The sequence below is a fragment of the Pristis pectinata genome, chromosome 1 (assembly GCF_009764475.1).
Source record: "Pristis pectinata isolate sPriPec2 chromosome 1, sPriPec2.1.pri, whole genome shotgun sequence".
In the NCBI taxonomy this organism is placed as follows: Eukaryota; Metazoa; Chordata; class Chondrichthyes; order Rhinopristiformes; family Pristidae; genus Pristis; species Pristis pectinata.
This window is the reverse complement of record NC_067405.1, coordinates 123,140,287-123,161,746: the sequence shown is the minus strand read 5'-3', so window position 1 is coordinate 123,161,746 and position 21,460 is coordinate 123,140,287. Positions and strand designations below refer to the sequence as shown.

The following is a 21,460-nucleotide window of genomic DNA, read 5'->3' as shown; positions in this document are numbered from 1 at the left end:
ATCTGATGGCACTGATTAAACCTACATAGACAAACAGGAAGATTTGTGGTTTAATCAATAGTTTAAACTAGTGTTCTGGTTTTAAATGAAATGATAACGATTCATCATCACAGGATTAAAAGATAAACTTACTTTGTACAAAAATAAATACCATTTGGTCACGGTTAGCTAAGCCAATTGGGAGGTTTCCAAAATTCACAGATCACAACAGTCATGCATTTTATTAGGATTCAAATTTGCATATTTCCAACATAAACTAGACAGCTTCACCACTCCTTATTACTTATACCTCTCATCTCAGGTAGTAATACAAATAGGCAAAAGGACCTCGGCAGACACTTCGGCATTATTTCACTTCCTTTCCCACTAAACATCTCAGGCTGAGACGCAGGGCAGTGGCCTTATCAGGCAGCATTTTCTGGACCAGCTGCTACTAAAAATCAATGATAGTTCAGCTTTGGGGATCTCTCCATTTAAAAATGTTTACCTAGCATTAGGTACCTGTGCACTTAAGTTGCATAGCTCATAAAGCATTTCTCATAACTTTCTAATACAAAGCCCAAATAGAACATTTACCATGATTCCATGCTTTGGAAGTTTTAAGAACTCTCAGAGGATACCTAGCCTCAGGTTATCATGCTCTAGCTCCGTGACAGAGAACAGCACAACAGATCTACTGACTGATGTTGATTCCTCACTGAAGGAACATTTCTTATTGCATAGAATTATGAAAAACCTGCAGCATTCAAATAGGGCAAGAGAAGTTAGGAAACACTGCTTCATCCAAAAGATGGTAAAAGTGTGAAGCTGTCTCCTGTAAGAATCAGTAGATTAATAATTAATTAGAATCTTAATCAATTATTTTAAATCTGGCATTATATGCCAGCATTTTTGTCCCACACCATCTCTCCACCCACCCCCCTTTAATTGTTTTTCATTATCCCTTATTTAAGGATCAAGTTGTTCCTTAAATGCAAGAATGTAAGACAAAATGCACTTACATCGCTCAAGTGTGCCAAATCACCTCAAAAGGCTGGAGTGTTATCAACTGAGATATCGCTGACACTAAAAAGTGCAACCAGTTGCTATTTATTTCAAATAATCCCTGTGGTTGTAACTTCTACATTACTAACATTCTCAATGTTAAGAAATTCCTCCAAAATGTTTGTGTTTTTTGTACTGTTGTTGGTTTTCTTACATTTCTGTCAACATGTGTTCGACCTATACACAAGTGGAAAAGGTTTGTGCGATGCTATTGAGATCAAACGTTTGCCCGGTTTGACAACGTTACAGTTACTCCATTCCAAGAATGATGCACCTGAAGTGCAGGAGGGATTTCACGAAAATGTCCAGACTCTCCAATATATTTCTTAAGCACTACATTCTATCCATAACAACATCAATCCACTGGAACAGCCCAACTGAAGTGTATTGCGTCAAATGACACAGTCAAACTATGTGAGAGATAAGATAAAATATCTTTATTAGTCACATGTACATCGAAACACACAGTGAAATGCATCTTTTGCATAGAGTGTTCTGGGGGCAGCCCGTAAGTGTCGCCATGCTTCCGGCGCCAACATAGCATGCCCACAACTTCCTAACCCGTACGTCTTTGGAATGTGGGAGGAAACCGGAGCACCCGGAGGAAACCCATGCAGACATGGGGAGAACGTACAAGCTCCTTACAGACAGCAACCGGATTTGAACCTGGGTCGCTGGCGCTGTAAAGCGTTAATCTAACTGCTACATTACCATGCCTGCCCTACTTGAATTAGCAAGGCATGAGAAGCTACAGACCAAATGCTAGTACATAGAGAAGAATGAAGACTCAGTAAATTTCAAACATAGAAAGCTTTTCTTTTTTTTTGACAAGGTATCTTTCGACAAGCTGCTTGGCAATGAGTTTGTGCTAAGAAATGATGCAACATCTCACACATTTAAAGGAATCAGCAACAATTATTTACCAAGTGCATCCTTCATCCTAATTCATAACATTGCTGCAGTGATGTATCATATGTGAATTTAAGTATTCCCTGGGAAGATCTGCTGAATAAGTATGGCATTGAAGGTTATACACGTCATTTTTGATCAATATGTGACCTTTCTTGTACACAAGCTCCTGTAACATGATCTTCCCCTGGGATTTTTTTCCCTTCTAATTTACCAATTAATATGAGAAAGGGTGCTATCAACTCTTATAAGTGTGCACTTCATAAGCAGCATAATGGCTCTACAAGAGGCACTTAATGATTCTGTTTTCACAAAAATGGAGCTCTCCGTGAACATACTGTTTCTTGTATCCATCATAAATCACACCTACACAAGGCCACACAGTGCAGCAATCTGACTTTCTTGCTGAATTCACAGCCAGATGTTTCCTTGAAACCTTTTACACTTGAAACCTTGCATTTGTTCCTCTCCACCAAACTACTTCAGAATTAGCGGGACCACATACTAAAATTTCCTTCACGCTAGGAAGAACTCAAACTGCGTTTCCTCCACATTTTTTCAATAATTTAGTTTCATAATCATGTAGTCACCGTGCAAAATAATCATTCGCAGGACGTAAAGAATTGCAGCAACATCTTGGTCAAGTCAAACCTTTTTCTTCCTGTTTAAAGTTTCCACATTGGTAAAAAATATATTATGCTTTCTTAGTAGCCCTAATTCAGAGCAATTTTTCAGTGTCCATCATTTTTCTTTATACTATTCCACTGCAGACAATTCCTGACCAAATTATATTAACAAAACAAAGAGTCAGTGGGACAGAGGGACAGACAGTTTAGTCCAGTACAGCAAAATCAAACTCATTACCTGATCGGTCTACTTATTTAAGAAATGTAATTTTTAAAATTACATTTCAGATTTTTTAAAATGATTAATATATAACATATTATGTTCATCAAACATTTTCATTTTCTGGACTGCAAAGATATGAAATCAAAGTTCAAGCATGAAATATTTCTTTAAACTTTTGTATGCTGTGAAGTTAAAACATTTATTTAGAAGAAAGGGATCCTGATGTGTCTTATTGTGAACCAAAAATCCAAAATAGATGATAATCTGATTGGCTGTATGCTTATCAGCAGCCAATTGTGGTTTTAATAGTGAGAGTCAGTCAGGATGGAATAACTTAAGGGCAATATTTTGACTGTAAGATTCTGCGGCTCAGTTCTGATGGGAAAGAATCAATAGTTATAGAAGTCCAGAAAGTGATTCTTCAAAGAGAATTCTGAATTACTTACATTGCACGATGAGCTGTACAGCTGCTTCCCGCGGTTTCACGTTAAATCCATTGTACTGGCTCGTTTGGCATTTATATATTCCATTCATGTCTCTGGACACATTCACGATGCGCAGTAACCCATCATAACTTTCCATTTGCATGGAGCCATCAGGCATTGGAAGCTCCTTTTCCTTTTCCTTATCATAGCGAGACCAGAGGATTATGGGCTTCGGCTTCCCAGAAACCAAGCATTGCAGTTCCACTGTGTCAGCTTCTCGAGCAACCATCAGAGACTTTTCTTTTGGGACAGATAGCGTTGGTGGAACTTGTAAAGAGAAAGAAAGATAACTCAGTTTCATTGAATGTCTCTACATCCCATTGCAGCAGGGTGAATTGTATACTGGAAATACATTATTTGAAAAAGCACAAGTTTCACTTTACTGATATCCAGACATAAGAATTGGGAGCAGGAAAAGGCTGCTCAAGCCTCAAGCATGTGATCTGACTGTAACCTCAATCCTGCATCCCCATCTACCTTTCACACTCTTGTTTGTCCAACATTTACCTACCTCTGCCTTAAAAATATTCAAAGACTCTGCCTCAACGTCAAAGTCAAGTTTATTGTCACATGCACAAGTACATATGTGCACAGGTACAATGAAAAACTTAGCATCACAGGCACATAGCATCAGATAAACATTCACAAGAAAAACATAAATTAAACACAATTTTTTACAAGGGAGTTCCAAAAACTCATGACTCTCTGAGAAAAAACATTTCACCTTATCTATCTTAAATATGCAATCCCTTATAGTTAAAAAGTGATCCTTATTTCTACATTCTTCCAAAAGAATAAACATCCTCTCCACATCCACCCTCTCAAGATTGTTAAGGATCATATACATTTTAGTTAAGTCATCTCTTCTTCTCTTACAAACTTTAGCAGATACAAGCCCAGACCTTCCAACTTTTCCTCATAAGACAACCTGTCCAAACCAGTAGTAGTCTGATAAACCCAGTCTGAACTGTTTCCAATGCATTAATCTCTTTCCTTAAATAAAGAGATTAATATTGTACACAGTAATCTAGCTGTGCCATCACCAAAACCCTACATAACTGAAGCATAATCTCAGTGCTCCTGGATTTAATTCCCTGGCAACAAATGATAACATTCTTTTACTTTTCCAAAGTCTTACGGAGCTTGCATTATGGCCTTTTGCAAATTATGCAGCAGGACACTCAGATCCTTCTGCATCTCAGAGCTCTGCAATCTCTCCCCATAATATTTTTTTTAAAAGTCGTTCCTACCAAAATGGACGATTTCACTTTTTCTTGTACTATATTCCATTCTCCAGGTATTTTCCCACTTTCTTAACCCATCCATATTCCCTATGTAGCCTCCTTGTATCCTGTTCTCAACTCATTTGCCCACCTTTGTGTCATTAGCAGCCATACCTTCAATGTCTTCATTGATCCCTTTGACACACCACTTGTCACAGCTTGCTAACCAGGAAGTAATCCATTTATGCCTACTCTGTTTCATGTTAATCAGCCAATCTTCTATCCATGTCATAATGTTACCTCCTACACCATGAACTTTTATTTTCCACAATAACCTTTACTGCTGCGCCTTATCAACTGCCTTCTGAAAATGTAAGTATAGTGCATCCAACTGGTTCTCCTTTATCCACAATACATGTCACTTCTTCAAAGAATTACAATAAATTGGTCAAATATGATTTCCCTTTCACAAAACCATATTGATTTTGTTTGTTAACCTAGAATTTTTCCCAAGTACACTCCTATAATGTCTTTAATAATAGCTTCAAACATTTTCCCTGGACAAATGCTAAGCTAACTGGCCTATATTTATCCATTTTTTGTCTCCTTTTTTGAAGAAAATTGTTACCAATTTAGCATTCTTCTCTGAATCTAGGGAATTCTGTCAAGTTAAAACCAACACATCAATTACCTCACTATTGACTTCCTCTAATGTCCTAGGAAGAGGTCCATCAGGACTCAGAGACTTGTCAACCTATGCTCCATCAACGTGCTCACAGCCACTGCCCTGGTGGATGTCATTTGCCTGATTTCCTCCTTCCCTTTCAATTCCCAATTTACAACTATTTCCAGAGCATTACTTGAATCATCTGTAGTGAAGACTAATGCAAAATACCTGTTTAATCATCCGCCACCTCCTTTTCCATCAAGAATTCCCCAGACTAACTTTCTGTTGGATCAGCACTCACTTTATTCATTCTTTTCTTTTTAAGATATCTAGAGAAATCTTTTTGTATTTCTAGCTATCTTTATCTTTTTTTTCATTTCTTATTAATCTTTTAGTTATATGTTGTTGTTTTTTATGTTCTATTCAATCTTCTGACCAATGATGCACCTTTGCTTCAAGTGTGATACGACCTTTAACATTTTTCAGTAACCACAGGTGGTGGGTCATAGAGTCAAACAAAACAGAAACAAGTCCTTCAATCCACCCTGAACATCAAGTACCGACTTACACTAATCCTACAGAAATCCCAATCACAACTCCCCACAGCTCCCCCAACTCCCCCCAGATTCACCACTCACCACTCACCAAGGGGCAATTTATAGCAATCAATTAACCTACCAACCCACAGGTCTGTGGGAAGTGGGGAAAAAATGGGTGCTTTCAGAGGAAACCAATTGCAGGATAAAGATGCAAACTCCACACAGACAGCACCCGAGGTCAGGATCCCAGGAAACCCAGGTCACCGGAGCTATGAAGCATCAGATGCCCCACTGTGCCACCCCACAAAATCCTACCCTTGGAATGTTTCTTTCTCATTGGAATAAACCTATTCTGTATGTTCTGAAAGATCCTCTTAAATCTCTGCCACTGCATCCATCCCAACTGATCCCTTAACCTAATTTGCCAGTTCTCCTTAGCTCACGCTGCTTTTGTGTTCTTACTGAGGTTTGAAACACTGGTCTTGGACCCATTCATTTCTCCAACAAAATAACGTAAAATTTTACATTATGTCCAGTTAGAGGGAGAGGAGAAGGGTCCAAAACTAATATTTCAAACTTAAACTCACTGTGTTAAAAGTTCTTGGATGTATTATTTCAATTTATTTACAGACTCCCAGCTGTATCCAATTCAAAGTTACGTAGAATTCTTTAGAATTAGAAATGTCTACATGATACAATGAATTGCTTTTAATATTTAATTTGCTATCAGTTTTCCAGAAGTTTTTTTTTAAGTAAAAATCAGAGAGAATTGACAAGAAGTTCTTTACCATCTTTGTTCAAAGGTAAACAGGTTCTTAAATTTAAGATGAAGATCAAATCCTGTTTGATTACCATATTTATTGTGAGGTCAAAAATAAAAAAAGCTGTGGATGCTGGAAATCTGAAGGTCGGTAGTTACCATCATAGAGAGTCAGCCCTTTACCTACAAATAATGTGGTTTCACTCAGAGTAGATGGATGGATTTGTTGATAAAATTTGAGGAACTGTGAGGTATTTTAATTATAAAGTTGATTCCTTGCGCACTGCTGTGTTTGAATACGCTTGACATTTAGGCTGTCTGGGAAAATGCTCTGTCACCGTCCTTTGTGGGATACAAAGAAAGAATTCTGCTTTAACTAATATGAACGAATGCTACTTAGATGTGGTTGCTTAAAGCCTTTAGAATGATAGAGCTCTGCCATCAAATCTTATTATCTACCCAGTTTTAGTCAAAAAAGTAAATAATACAGAATGATGGAAGTCTTGTGTACATTTCAGAATCTTTTCTTCTCAGTATTAGACCCCAGCCTTTTACAAATGCTGAGTCTTCTTTCCTTTATTGGAATTGGTTTATTATCGTCACATGTACCAAGGTACTGAGAAAACTTGACTTCCATACTGTTCATAGATCTATTCATTACACAGTGCATTGACATAATAAAAGGTAAAACAATAACAGAATGCAGAACAAAGTGTAACAACCACAGAGAAAGTGCAGTGCAGGTAGACAATGAGGTGCAAGGTCATAACGAGATAGATTTTGAGGTCAAGAGTCCATTTTATCATACCAGGGAACCATTGAATAGTCTCATAATAGCAGGATAGAAGCTGTCCTTGAGCCTGGTGGTATGTACTTTCAGGCTTTTGTATCTTCTGCCTGATGGGAGGGGGAAAGAAGTGAAGGTCCAGGGTGGGTGGGGCCTTTGATTATGCGAGCTGCTTTTCTGAGGCAGCGAGAAGTATAGACAGAGTATTGCTAAATAGTCTAAACTTAAATGCACCTGAGATCAAGAAGCTAGTTACATGGGCAATTTATACAACATCCAGTGCATGTTATGGTCCAAGAGTTAGCAAAAACATAGTGGCACTGGTGGAACATTGACCTTACCGTATACACAGTGTGGTCAATGGGAGAGCAGGAGCTAGACAGAGGTCTGGAGTTGGGTGAGTGATTTATTTGAGGAAACAATTATAGGGCTTTGGGTGATACAATGGACTTTGAGCAGTGGAATACAAAATGGTCAATGGGAGAAGGTGGTCAAAGAAGAACTCTTGGCAATTTATACAATGTGTTATAAGTTTTCAGCAACAATATTAAATGCATTGGTACTAAAGGATTTACAGACTAGTAACGAATGGAAATGAGGCTATCTTCAGAGTAACTGGGATCAGATGCTGAGATGGATTTCAGTCTGGATTTACGCTTTATAAATGTTACCTAGGGTAACGAAAAAAGTCCTTGCTTTCTTTTTAAACCATAATTAACCACTTAAAGGTAAACTAGATGAGAAGGTGCCTCGACTTCGTAGCTCAGCAAAAGAACAACACATCAGCAATGCAACACTTTGTCATTATTGCAACCGTTTAAGCTGTGTGGTGTGGATTGTAACACACAGGGCCCAGAGGAAGAGCTTAGTCCTGACACATGGCAGAGGCTGGAACTCGGGTTTTAACCTGGTTAGGTTACTTGCCAGTTTAACTCCAGCCCTAAGTTCCAACTTCGATGACGCTTAAAAGATGAATGATTTCTATTTACATCATCGGATGTCCCAAAACACCTTACAGGCGATTAATTAGTTTTTGACATTCAATCATTCGCAATGTTGTAACTCAGGAAATATGACAGCCAATTTGCACACAGCGAAGTCACACAAGTATAATAATGACATAGTATTTTCTTTTTCATGATTATAGGTCGAGGAATGGTGAAGACATTGATGTTAACTCAGATTAATGCATGGGATCATTTACACCTGATTGAGAGAGCAAGAAGGCCTCACTTTAACTTTCATCTAAAAGGCATCACCTTTGGCAGTGGAGTTTGCTCAAACCTCCAGAAGCCACAGCTCTCTGTATCAGAGTCTTGAGCTACAGCTAAGGAAGAATATGGACTACAAAATTGTTGTGTGTGTTTATAACATCAGTTGTTCTCTCATCACAGGAAGGAAAAAACTAGTGCGAAGGCAGATTGCAATCTATATTGTGTTTACCAACTGAAACAATGGCAATAACTACACGAAATTCTGTGGCTAGACATGCTACTCTTCTGATTTCAGTGCAACAGTGGAAAAATTAATATGCAAATTGTGATTATGAATCTGTAAGCAGAATATGCTCATGATGCCTTATTGGCTGCCAATCAAGATCCAAATCCATTAGTTCAAGATCCCTTTCCCTTCCCTTTAGAACCAGGAAGGCCTTTGTTGTCCATGAACTTATTGTGCATCATTTCATCAGCGTCATAATCATAAAAGAAATGTGGTTCCCATTGTACTAAGTTCTCCTCCCTTGACTTGGAGCTGATTTTTGTTGTATCATGCTCTTTGTTAAATATCTTGGAGAATTTCACTGTATTGAAGACACTATATAAAAGCAGGTTGTTGTAGTATTATACAGCCTAAAAAAAGTGCAATATAAATTTCCACTCAACTTGAAGTAGGCAGAAACCATCAAGTCATTGCAAGCTGTGGTTTTCTACTATCCCAGTATCCTGCTCAGGACCATCCATCTTTCCAAACAACCAGAGGCCTTTATACTTTCATTTGCTTTCCAGCTCCTACCTAAAACAGTCATCCATGGCCAGTTTGGGTCTATAGCACAGAATGGTAGCAGTGGAGACATTGCAAAATGATGATACAATGCAAGCTAATTACCATAGAATCATACAGCACGGAAACAGGCCCTTCAGCCCAACTGGTACATGCCAGTCAAGATTCCCATCCTGTCCCATTTGCCCGTGTTTGGCCCATATCCCTCTATACCTTTCCTATCTCTGTACCTGCCCAAATACCTTTTAAATATTGTTAATGTACTCACCTCAGCCACTTCCTCTGGCAGCTAATTCCATATGATGACTACGCTCTGGGTGAAAAAGTTGCCCCTCAGGTTCCTATTAAATCTCTCACCTTAAACCTATGTCCTCTAAGTTCTTGATTCCCCAACCCTGGGAAAAAAAGACTGTGTGCATTAACCCTTTCTATGCACCTCATGATTTTATACACCTCTATAAGATCACTGCTCATTCTCCTATGCGCTAATGAAAATAATCCCAACCTGCTCAACCTGTCTCCATAACTCAATCCTTCGAGTCCTGGCAACATCCTCATAAATCTCCTCTACGCTCTTTCCAGCTTAATGTCATCTTTCCTATCGCAGGGTGACCAAAACTGAACACAATATTCCACATGCAGCCTCACCAATGTCTTGTACAACTGCAACAATTCCAGGATTAACATGTTATTTCAAAACTTGCTCAAGTACTTACCTGTACTGCTGGAGATGTTCACATCAATGCTGATGTCAGGCACAACCTTGCTATTTAGCGAAGCTACACAAGTATATGTCCCAAAATCTGTGAACCTCAAGTCAATAATGTCCAGACTGGTTGTGCCTGGTGAGACATCAGGATCCGTTGTGGAAATAACCATCCTTTCCGAGCTCCGAAGTGGACGTCCATTCTTGAACCAAGAGAATGTCAGCTCATCCGGGGGAATGGCCTCCACCTGACAGGAAATTTTAACCTCACGGCCAATCTGAATGTTGTCGTCATCATGGTACGGATCTGGGGTAATCCAAAAACGTCCCTTTTTCAGAGCTAGGATAAAGAAAAGAGTTGATGTTCAATTTTTTAATAAATAAAACAAAGAAAGAACAAAGAGAATTTATCCCACTGTGATGAGGGCCCCATAAATCTTGTAATATGTGTGCATGACCTACAAACATATGAATTAAGGACAAAAATAGGCCACTCAGACCCTCAGAAATACTCCACCGTTTAATAAGAGCTTGAATGATCTGATTGTAATCTCAACTCTGCATTCCTGTCTACAGACAATAATCTCATACCCATTTGCTTATTCAGCATCAATCTTCTTCTGCTTTTACTACCCTCTTCATGATCCTTTGAGAGAAAACATTTTGCCTCATCTCTGTCATAAATGAGCCATCCCTTATTTTAAAACAGTAATCCTTAGTTCCAGTTTCCCTCACAATAGGAAACATCCTCTCCATCAAGTTCCTTCAGGATCTTTAATGTGTTGATCAAATCCCCTCTCACTCTTCCAAGCTCTAGTAGACCTAGTCTGTTAAACCTTCCCTCATAAGACTACCTGCTCATTTCATGTATTGGTTTAGTAAACCTTCTCTGAACTGATTCCCTGCTTAAAAAAGGAGACTGACAGCGAAGAGAACACTCCAGATGTGGTCTCAATACCTCATGTAACTGAAGCAGAACCTCTCTTCCTTTCTGTTCTATTCCCGCAGCAACAAACCATAACATTATGTTATCTTTTCTAATTATTTACTGCTCCTCTATACTAGCCTTTTGTGAATCATGCATTGGGACACTCAGACCCCTCAGCATCACAGAGCTTCACAATTTCTCACCATTTTATATGCTCCTGTTTTCTTTTTCCTGCCAAGATGAACAATTTCACATTTTCCTACATTATACTCTATTTGCCAGATCTTTTCCCACTCACTAAACCTGACTATGCCCCTTTGTAGCTTCCTTATGTCCTCGTCACAGCTTACTTTCCTTCTCATTTTTATGTCCTCAGGAAATTTACGCCTATTCTCTGTTTACTGTCATCCATGCCAATATGTTTTCTCCTACACCATGATCTTTTATTTTGGATGATAACTTCTGTTGCAGCACCTTATTAACTGCCTTCTGAAAATCTAAGTATAGTCTATTAACTGATTCCCCTTAGTCCACAACATATATTACCTCTTCAAAGGTCCATATGTGGTAATGTCCAATATAAGTCACCAGGTCACCTATAAACTTCAGATGGGTGTGCATTCCTCATCATTATCTAGAATCTTAGGAACTATTAACGTTTAATTTGTTAAATGCAACAATAACTTCATGTCTAAATTCACTGCTCCTTTGGGACTCAACTGTAATGACTGGGAATATCTGCGGTGAAAAAATTGATTTAATAAAATGTGGCATGGAACAATGTACGTAACGTTGATTCTTGCTGTCTAGTCTCATCCACGAAGAATAGCCAGTGAGGCAATAGCTTCTGTCCCTTCTGGGGAAGAACCTTAACATGAGCACAGGCTGCAGAATGGCTGACTAGAGTAAACAGGTCACATCTATTGACACATTAATCACACAACCTATTCACTTTAAACTTAAACTTTTATTATTATTAAACTTCTGGCCCAACGAGCCCGCGCCGCCCAATTATACCCATGTTAACCTACTAACCCATATGTCTTTGGAATGTGGGAGGAAACCGGAGCACCCAGAGGAAACCCACGCTGTCACAGGGGGAATGTACAAACTCCTTACAGACAGCGGCGGGAATTGAACCCCAATTGCTGACACTATAATAGCGTTACGCTAACTGCTACACTACCCACTTTAAGAGCAGTGCACTGTGAACCGTCTTTGAAACTGCAATATTAAAACAGTGAAGTAAAGCAATAGAATTCTCACTAAACTCCTTTAAGGGGTAAAAAATGGAAGTTATTCATTTGAAACGAGTAAATGAAAATCAAAAAATTTGCAGATGCTGGAAATCTGAAATAGAAACACTCAGTAGGCCAGGCAGCACATATGGAAAGAGAGTTTCATCTGAAACATTAACTGTGTTTCTCTTTCTACAGACGCTGCCTGACCTGCTGAGTATTTCCAGCATTTTCTGTTTATATTATCACAATTTTGATAATTTTGCCCATGAACGCGCATGATTGGAGAAATGGCCTCCTGCTGTCAGAATGATTCAATGATATCTGAGTAACAATACAACACATTTTTTTCTTTAAATTCTGTTTTCTCATATTTTTGAAACTTTCCAGCACACTTGCTATGGACACCTTGACATGAACAGATGGACATCATTAGCAACAAGTAAACATTGAATCAGCATAACCATTGATGAAATGGAATGAGACAAAAATGAAGTGGAACTCTCTGTGCTTGGGGCGTGATTACAGGGGTGTTGATTCACTGTGGCTGAAAGGAATAAATGGTTTACTGCCGTCAGCTAGGAAAGCAGAGCTCTGGGAATCTGAAGCTTAAATGGAAATAGATCACACATAATCATTGCTACCTGTTCAAGCACTGAGAGAGTGCTGCATATTTGGAAACATGTTATTTTGATAAAATCATAGAAGCATGTAGAAGCCAGCCAAAAATGGACTTCAGGTTAATCTCACTTCCCAGCTCTTAACCCATAGCTTTGTGATTACAGCTTGTCCAGTACTTATTAATTGTTACATTAATCTGAGGCCCCCTCTACTCTCTCAGGTTAATGTAAAAGATCCACTATGCTGAAGAGGAAGAGGATATTTATTCTGGTCAATATTTCTCCTTAATTATATGACTAAAATAGTAACGATGGTCAGTGTCATATTGTCGTTTGTCTGGCATTCACTGCCTGCAAGGGTGGTGAAAACCTTCAGTGTGTTGGCCTAGCACAGAATCTGCAGAGGGCAGAGGTGACAGTAATATGGGAAGAAAGTGGTTAACACAATCAGTACAGATGGGTTGAATTGATAACGTTAGCAATATGACCATACTAGTGAGAAATTCAAGACACTTTCACCTCTGGCAAAAGGATATAAACTGAGAGGTGGAGGTGGGACCTCTTTTATGAACAGCGTGGACGTGGGGAGATTAACTGGTCTCTCTCAGGAGGAGAGGTAAAACTAATTCATCAGGAGACTGGATCTTGTTATAGCATCAAAAAATAAAAGCACACTGCACAGAGGACAGGGAGTAAAATGTAAAATTTATATGGAACCCAATGAAGATCATAGAAGATTAATGCCCATATTAGGTTAAGAATGCATAAGGTGTGGTTGGTAGAGTCTTTAATACAGAAAAATAATGCATGAGGCACTTCACAGTGGCATAACAAACGAAAGTGGATGGCATCCAAAGATAGAGTGAATAAGATGATTGATGAAAGGCTATCATTAATGAAATAAATGGAAGCAAGGACAGGGAGGTGGAGAGGCAGAGGGGGTCAAGGAAGAAATTTCACTGTGAGTGTGAGGAAAAGGAGTGCAGAGGGGAGGGTATTAGAGTCACTGATTCTGAACATGGTAAAGATTTTAGCAGCAAGAGTTGACTTGAGCAGTAGGTAGTCATGAAAGATATTGCTAAGGGAAGCATATGGATGAAGAAAAAGAAGAAAGTGAGGATTTGTCCTTGGTGGATTCCCAAAGTAAGATGTAATGTTGCAAAATACATTCCAGTGGAAGAAAAGCACAAGTTATGGTCAAATAAATAAGGATTCAAGTGAGATTAGTCCCTGTGAGCTGAACAAGTGAGGAGAGGTATTGGTATTGGTTAATTGTTGTCACTTGTACCAAGGAACAGTGAAAAACTTGTCTTGCATAATGTTCGTACAGATCAATTCATTACACAGTGCATTGAGGTAGTACAGGGTGAAAATAATAAAAGAATACAGAGTAAAGTGTCACAGCTGCAGGGAAGTGCATATTGTACTGAGTTACATTCAAAAAGTGTGTTTTAAAATTTGAACCAGCTTCAGTCGCTTCAACCACCCTCCCACCCCTAGACCACGACTCACCACCTGACAGTTGCTGAAAAGTATGTAGCTTTCTGAAAATGGATCCACAAATTGATAAACACTGTTAATATTAAAATATTGCCTGAATATTCAGGTCTATTCACTGATCAACTGCTCTGGAGATGCTGAGCACTGACAGTTTCTACCACCAGTGAATTCTAAAAAACACAGCCTTAATTAAATTGAGTGCCTTATCTTACTGATCCCACTTTATCTTTTAAGGTTCGGTTCAATTAACCTCCTTCTGTGCAATAATTCAAATAATTACAATTATATATAAAAATATCACTAACATTCACTGACCTCTATACTTAACAAATGCAAACAGAAAATATTTATCATTGGTTTATGCTAATTCACAGCATTCAGTATATAAGAATTCAAATTTATAACTAACAATTCAGAGTACCGATTATTAGATTGTGAGACTAGATCCCTGACTGACTGATGCTTTAACAAGTGTGGCCCTACTTTTAAAGATCTGTCTGTCTTGGCTAGATTTGTTTTATTCATTCCCTTGACTGATTAATAGTGGATCATTCTGAGATAAAAAGCAGTGATAGTTTGTAAAAGGAGCAACAAACAATCTGCTGGAGGACATCAGTGGGTTGAGCAGCATCTGTGCAGGGGGTGGGGGGGGGGGAAGAGAGAAATTGCCAAAGTTTGGGGTCAAGACCCTGCATCAGGACTGAAAGTGTAGAGGGAAGATAGTAAAGGCGGAGGGGTCAGACAGCAGCCAGTAGGTGACATGGTCGAAGAGCAGAGAAGCAGTAGGAACCACAGGGAGGAGGAGTGATAGAGGTAATCACAGAATTCCTGTCGAAGAGAGGAGGAAGACTTCTTCAAAGTCAGCATTTGTAAATGGAACTGCTTGAAAAATTCAGGTCAAAATTAAACTATTCTGTATGAACCTCTACCTATGTCCTTTCAGTGAATACAATGCAACAGAGATGGAGTTGAAACACATTAAGCTATTTCAAAGCTAGGCTTTTGCAGCTATTACCGTGCTCAAGAGACTGGCTAAAATAATATGTTTCAGATTACCGATGCAAGCAGAGCAGCCCATCAAGCCAAGGGAATCATTGTCTTTTATCATTTTCCTGTATCAAGCTTGGGTTTACTAGATAGTCAAAACAAAGCGAGTAGTTGAGGGATGGTAATGAGACCTGGTGTCAGGGAGACAACCAAGGTAAATAGGTGAGAGGCCAGTTGGATCTGTCAGTAAGATGTGGACCGAGAAGGGGTGACTGTGAACAAATAATGGGGAGAGTGGATAAGGAGATCAGAGCTTGCATTGTGTACACTGATGGATCAGAGTTAGGGATGAGAGATGGGGTCGGGGTGCAGATGAGAAATGGAGGGGCACGTGGGTGGAAGGAGAATGAGGTCAGGCTTTGGAAGGGAGATTAGAAGACGGCATTGGGGTCCCCAAAGGATCAAAGCAAAGTCTGGCGTTTACCTTGATGGGGTCCCGATCCAGCATAATGCTGTAAAGATGTTCTAAGGTAGTTCCTATTGATGATCACTCCTGGACAACCTAGGTTAATTTCCCCGCTGCCTAAGGAATGATGTAGGACAATCTCCTCTTCTCACCCACAACAGATGCAGGAACCACATCAGGCTTGCTCTGGAAATTATGACTGGAAATCCTCAGCTGAATGTGCAGAATGGAGTGATTCATCCCGAAGGCAGCTGTAATCATGCTCTGCCTTAAAAAAAATGTTCCTCTCCTTTCTGGCTTTCCTTCCATGCTGCCCCCTCAATTCCCAACCAGTTGCCCCCCTCAGCTATTTACCTTGCGCGATCCCAGACCTCAATTCTTGGCCTGTGCCTGCTGGCCCTCTCTCCCTCTCTCCCTCACCAACCTCCTGGACCAGGCTTCAGGTCCAGGCAACACAATGTGGTCAGGTGATGGGAGACAGACCAACCTCAGTGAGCTTAAGGTACGACTGAAATTTGCAGAGGCAAGCGCAGAACCAAAACAGTCACTGACACACCACTGCTGCAACCACTGTACCACATTCACTGGGGGAGATTGGAATTCCCAGGTCACAATGTTTAATAAGTTATACATTTTACAAAGTGCTAAATCAAGGTTGGAAAATAGTTGTGATTAAGGTAAAGCCGAAAAGTCATAAATTCCCTCTTTATATCTGCAAAATATTAAAATTGACTATATTTTGAAATATGCAAGGGAGCAATAATCCCCATAAATGAAATTCAATTTTTCATTTGCTAAGCAGCAATTGGAGCTTAGTAGATCACAAAAGCTCACAGACATGCAACAAATCACCAGATTCTCAGGCTGTTTTACAGCAGAACTTGTTCATAAATAGCTTATTGATACAACAATTCACATCCATAACCTAAAACGATAGAGAGTTACATGCTGCTGTGGTGCTTCCTACTATAGACACTGCTGTACTCAATGCCCCTGAAGGGCAACTGTGAATACTCATACTTCGTTGCTCCCATGCTTACTCAATGCTTGCCCTGGCCATGAGCATCAAGATGACCGCATTCTTAGGACTCGGTGCTTGCCAGTCACCACCTGTCAGCCTCGATCATAAACATTTTGAGGCAGTGAATGAGTTCTGCTGCCTCGGATCCACAGTTTCTCATTGGATGATGAGTAAAAACGTGCAATGGAAAGGTTGCAACCACTCCCTCAGTGTACTCTCCAATCCAGTCTGCAACAATACAAAACTCATAATCAACTCCAAGGTGCTTGTGTCCTCAGTACCCTTAAGTACAGCAGTGAAATGTGGTTACCACATGGATACCAGGATACCCTTTGCGATTAACAAAGCATTAAGCAGCAAAGCAGAATCATCCACAAAGATCATTACTGTAGACCTATAGGTTCTTAGGAAGACAAGTAACTATCATAGTGCTGCTAAGCAAGGAGACTATAACTTGGGCCTAAATACTGAGGATGTTGCAAGGGACAGAGCATTGACACTGGTTCACTTATCTTTCCAGTGAATTTGGAGTATCTTGCAGAGACAACATTAGTTCTATTTTGCCTTGGGATGCCTGCTCTGCTGCAGGGGGTCCAGGGATAAGTGCTGTCCTGTAGACCATGAGCTTTGTGTCAGATCTGAGGTCTCGATCTTCAAATACCCTCAGTCGATCAAAGGCTGCACTGGCACATCGAAGGCAGTGTTGAATTACATCATTAACGACTGCCTTCACTGAGGTGGCTCACAAGATAATGGGAAGTAGTCCATGTTTTCCAAGGTCTCAGGTGGCATAGAGGGGCAAATTGGTCGTGGACATTGAGTGCAAGACCCATTCTCCCATATGCTTCAGTGAAAGCATTCAATAATGCTTGGAGATCGACCTCCATCAGTACACAGTCATAAACTAAATCGCACTGAGGAGGATATGTTGGGTAGGGCACATATTCACGCTCTCAACACCAGACACCCAAAGAAGACATTCTATTCTGAGCACTCTCATGGTAGGAGATTACTAGGTGGACAGAGGAAAAGATTCAGCAATCTGCTCAAAGCCTTCTTGAAGAAATCAAACATCCTTGTTTACTCTTGGGTACCTCTGACCCATGACTGCTTAAGGTGGAGAAGGAACATTTGGGATGGCATTGGGAACTTCAAGTTCATGTATCATGAGCATGCCATGGTCCTGCATAAGCAGCTGAAGGAGCAGATCACCTGCCCACCCATCAGACACCTCCTGCCCCATCAGTGGAAAAGCCTGTGGTTCCTACATTGGCCTCACTATCCACCTCAGAACCCATAAAACCAAGTGGAAGCACATCAGCCTCCATCATCAGACCATAAGACATAGGAGCAGAATTAGGCCATTTGGCCCATAGTCTGCTCCGTCATTCGATCATGGCTGATTCATTTTCCCCTCTCAACCCCATTCTCCTGCCTCCTCTCTGTAACCTTTGTCACCCTTACTAATATCAACTTCCACTTTAAATATAGCTAATGACTTGGCCTCCACAGCCCTCTGTGGCAATGAATTTCACAGATTCACCACCCACTGGCTAAAGAAATTCCTCCTCATCTCTGTTCTAAAGGGACAGCCTTCTATTCTGAGACTGTGCCCTCTGGTCCATGACTCTCCCACTACTGGAAACATCCTCTCCACGTCCACTCTATCCAGGCCTTTCAATATTTGGTAGGTTTCAATGAGATCCCCTCTCATCCTTCTAAACTCCAGCGAGTACAGGCCCAGAACCATCAAACGCTCCTCATACATTAATCCTTTCATTCCCAGGAACATTCTTGTAAACCTCCTCTGGACCGTCTCCAACACCAGCACATCCTTCCTTAGCTATGGGGCCCAAAACTGCTCACAATACTCCAAATGTGGTCTGTCCAAAGCCTTATAAAGCATCAGCATTACATACTTGCTTTTATATTTTGGTCCTCTCGAGTGAGTGCCTAAGAAGACGACTGAAGATGAGCAACACACAACTAACTACGGGAGCTAATAAGAAGAAAGAATCACTTTACACCACGACCTTCAAAATCTGTAAACATTCAATATACAATATACTGCTTTCTCCCAAATAGTAACAAACCCATATTAATGATAACTATCATTAAGTCACAATTTGCATGCATATAACTGCACATCAGTCAGATATTTACATACATCTCTGCCCAGCCAACATGCAGTGCTGGTAGCCTGTCCCTGCCCATCAATATTGCATAGCCTGTGTAATTGGCTACACTCTTCACAGAAGAGTGCTGAGTTAAAATGTCTCTTCAAAGCTCTTCCAATTTCTCCAAAGAAGACCACCACCCTGTTTCACAGCACTAGCTATTATGTTTCTCTGTCATAATCAGTAGCACAGTTACCTTTTTTTTGCATGGTCAAAATGTTCTTTTCCCTACCCTTCCACAGGACCACGGTGATGACCTTCACTAATCATTCCATGCAGAGCAAGCCATTGCAACCTCCCACACTGTTCCACCTTGCCAACATATCTGTTCTGTCAATTGCCCATAATCATTATCAGTCTCTCTCAAGAACTGTTTTCTTCTCTCATACCTGATTATTGCCTTGTTATTTCCTCAGCAGTAATTGTCCCAACTTGTTGCCAATGTTGCATCAGTAGAATCTTCTACGTTGCTGCACAATGAGGTAAGTAACAAGGATAAAGCCAATACCTAAACATCCTGCCATTGAAGGTGAACAACATCCAGTGGCAATATTGCAGTGGCAATACAACAAAGTATCAAAAATCAGACCCCACAGTTCATTAAAGTATCTATGCACTCAATTTATGCTACAATCACCAAAACCAACCTGCAAAATGTTAGCACAAGTCACAGTGGCTTGCCTACCTCTGTAGGAGGAAAGATGGCCAATTGCTGATGGAGAGAGATTACGGTGCCCAGAACTGCACTCCAAAGACATTTACTTGTTGGTCACAAAGGATTTTAGAATTGACCCAAGGTCCTGCGTGGCCGTAGCGGGAATCAGGACAAAGTGGTGTTCCCTCTCAATCATGGATGCCAACATTGCCACGAGAAATGCTGACAACAGAAATATGTCTGAAGGGAACTGCCTGCCACCAGAGAAGCCCCAAATGCCACATGTATCTATGCCACAAGTCTAACACCAGTCTCTACAAGAGAAAATGTACCACACGATGGTACAACAACGGTAATATCCACTGCCATTCATGGATAACCAGATACCAACAATCACAACTCAAATAATTTCCCTTAATTCATTGCAGACAGCATAGTCCACTTAACAGTGCTATTCAGCAGCAGCAGCTGTGGGAAATCCCCAGAACCTTGTTCAGTCCATAGAATAATGACAGTGATTGTCAGTGTTTCTCTGTCATTACCATTGCACTGTCCCTTGGAGCTCAGCCTTAGCAGTTAGAATTAAACAAAATATATAGGAAAGGAAGAGGCCATGCTGGCCAGCCAATTCATGCTGGTGTTAACTCCACTCCACTCACACCTGCTCTTCTTTCCTTATTTAGTCACCTTTATCATTGTCTATTCCCTTCTCCCTCACTTGCTTGTCAAGACTCCCTTTAACTCCATCCATTTTCATTTCAACTACTTCCATGGCAGTGAATCCACAATCTCAGCATTCCCAAAGTTTTTTTTAGAATCTCCTATTTGATCCTTGGTGACTATCTTACATTGATCTCCTCTAGTTCTGATCTTGCTTTATTTTTATGTATGTAAAATGTAATTAACAAACTTGAATGTGCTTCCGTTAGTTTGTAAGAATCAGAGACCCTTTCCCAAAAATCCCTGGGATTCCTTTGCCTCCTACCAGTTTCCTTTCCAGTCCCTGAGGCCAGCTGCAGTCTAAGCTCGAACTCCTTTCCGTAGAACTTTGTGAAATGAATCTTATCTGAAAACACATGAATGAAACATTCACTGATTCACTACCCACCATCTGTTGGATATGAGCTACCTTTTACAGAACTGTGTCCTCTTTCTCAAATTATTTATAATTTCTAAGTGTTCACTTACCCTATCCCTAAAGATGAACTCCAGTTATGTTTCCATTATTGATGATAACTTCACCGGCCTGGAATTACTTAGTCTGTGCCTATTGTTCAATCCCCTGGTAATAACATCAAATCCAGCAAAACTTTTAAGACCATACATCATGCATCAGCAAATTTTCGCCAATTTGTGTTCTAATAAATATGGTCATTGTAGCGGGGCTTCAGTTTCTGCTTCAGATCTCTAACCTGCTTTGGGGCCCCACATGAATGTTCCATCATCTGGCCACCCCACCTGTGCTGCTGCCTTAAAATCAAAATGTCCGTCCTCTCCGATGCATGCAGTTTGAGGGGCCAGAAACCTGCTATTGTGAGAGCATGGGGTAAACCACTGCCCTCTCTGCATGGTCATCTTTTGCAGACTATGCCCAACCCTACACCCATCACTCCATTTGGGCAACTATGCCCATCTCTCCATTTTAGCAGCAGCAGCAAAACAGTGAGATATGTTACCACCTAAGGAAATATTATTCTTTGCCAAGCCTTGTCCACTGAGACTTAATTCCTGTTGCCACTCATACACCTAACTCCCCAGCCTTCTCAGGAATGTATTATAGATTCTCCATCACATTCTGAGATTATTTACCAACTCTGCATGGATTGCCCTCCTGCCACAATAATTTGATGTGCCCTTTCTTCCACCTTCCTCCCTTTATTTTCCCTTCCCTCCTCTAG

The 21,460-nt window shown here is 40.3% G+C and overlaps 1 protein-coding gene across 1 annotated transcript in view; it reads right to left on the bottom strand.

The window, feature by feature from the left end:
• Positions 1-21,460, bottom strand: part of mdga2a (MAM domain containing glycosylphosphatidylinositol anchor 2a) — a 652,262-nt gene that overhangs the window by 308,433 nt on the left and 322,369 nt on the right. The window contains exons 8-9 of the mRNA XM_052017769.1: positions 9,981-10,310; positions 3,249-3,554 (exon numbers count right to left, since the gene is read on the bottom strand). Coding sequence (XP_051873729.1) covers positions 3,249-3,554; positions 9,981-10,310 — 636 coding nt within the window. The remainder of the gene's footprint in view (positions 1-3,248; positions 3,555-9,980; positions 10,311-21,460) is intronic.